Source organism: Austrofundulus limnaeus, unplaced genomic scaffold (assembly GCF_001266775.1).
Source record: "Austrofundulus limnaeus strain Quisiro unplaced genomic scaffold, Austrofundulus_limnaeus-1.0 Scaffold96, whole genome shotgun sequence".
Lineage (NCBI taxonomy): Eukaryota > Metazoa > Chordata > Actinopteri > Cyprinodontiformes > Rivulidae > Austrofundulus > Austrofundulus limnaeus.
This window is the reverse complement of record NW_013952498.1, coordinates 1152713-1154080: the sequence shown is the minus strand read 5'-3', so window position 1 is coordinate 1154080 and position 1368 is coordinate 1152713. Positions and strand designations below refer to the sequence as shown.

The window sequence follows — 1368 nt, the reverse complement described above, 5'->3', positions numbered from 1 at the left end:
TTATTATCCTGAACTGTTTTGTCAAAAAGGAGAGTTTTACAGGCCACCATTATTTCTGGTTTTGTCTTGTCATCATAAAGGTTTTATTTAGCTGATACTGAGTTTTACATGAAAGAAGTGGAATCCACTCATGACAGATTCATGAATTAATAAAATGTGGAAAAATAAGGGTGTCATTGTGAATCAATGGGCCTTGTAMCTCACAGGAGCATTCCTGTGAGTTTGAATTTAGCTCATAATCTTTCTTGCTTGTAGCCCTAACCTCCCTTTGCTACATTACCTGCCATTCCTTTTGATTTCACGCTGTTTGACTAATCATAATGCTGCACTAAGGTTTTTAGATGGAATATAAAAGCAAAAATATGACTGCGTTTTGTCAAAAGAGAAGTAGTTAACGATCCARTTTATGGTGAGATGTTGTTGCAGGGCTTTAGAATGAAAGAAAGTAGAAATTCTGAAAGTGTTCAGGTGTTTTGTTGTACAAGCACTCCTGCTTCCTTATCACTCTGCAAGCAGTATTCAGGACCTGCCAGCAAATTAATACTTGGCAACTGAATGATTTTCCCAGACTGCATAAAAATGATCATTTGTCTCTCGCTTTCCTTCTCATGCAGGCTGGAGAGAGTGTGTTGATGTGAAGTCACAGCCCAGGAGCCATCAGGGGCTAGTGAGGAAACTGCTGGAAGATGCCAAAGAATCACAGTACAGAGGATATTACATAGGTAACAATAGGTGTTTAGTGATATGCAAGCACATTATACGTATATCACTTTCTGAACTAGTTTAAACTTGTTCAGGGTTGTGAGGAGATTGTTCCTTTGTCCAGCGGCCTTAAACCAAATTTACACTCTGTCAACTCCACTCCAACCTCTGCAGTAAAAAACTATTATAATCAATGAGAGCATCCACACAGAAAAGAGAATGACCACAACATCCATATTTTCAAAATAAATCACCAAAGACAGACTACATTTAGTCAAAATCCTAGCTATAATAAGAATTTAATGTGTATATTTATACATAGGTGCTGTCAAAATTTATCATTCTGTTTGGGAAGCAGTGCATGCAGCTTATGCTTACATACAAAATGTGTGGATTTTATTTTGAAATACGGATTAAAAAAAAAAAAGCATCAGCGATAAAGTTTTAACTGTTGTTTCCAGTCAGTCTTCCACAGAATGATTTAATTTGGTCTGATTTAAAGTGTAACTTACCCCCCTGTGAAAAGATAACTCCGCCCCAAGGCAAAATTTGAAAAATGCATCGAAGTGGGTAGGGGAGGGGGTGTGGGTAGGGGAAGGGGGGTTAGAGAGCGGAGGTGTGGCCGGGACGAGAGAACGTGACAGGCAGCTAGCATTAGCATAATTG

The 1368-nt window shown here is 38.6% G+C and overlaps 1 protein-coding gene across 1 annotated transcript in view; it reads left to right on the top strand.

Moving 5' to 3' along the window:
• LOC106520701 (ankyrin repeat and fibronectin type-III domain-containing protein 1) overlaps positions 1 to 1368 on the top strand; it is a 43698-nt gene that overhangs the window by 25570 nt on the left and 16760 nt on the right. The window contains exon 9 of the mRNA XM_014012920.1: positions 615 to 722. Coding sequence (XP_013868374.1) covers positions 615 to 722 — 108 coding nt within the window. The remainder of the gene's footprint in view (positions 1 to 614; positions 723 to 1368) is intronic.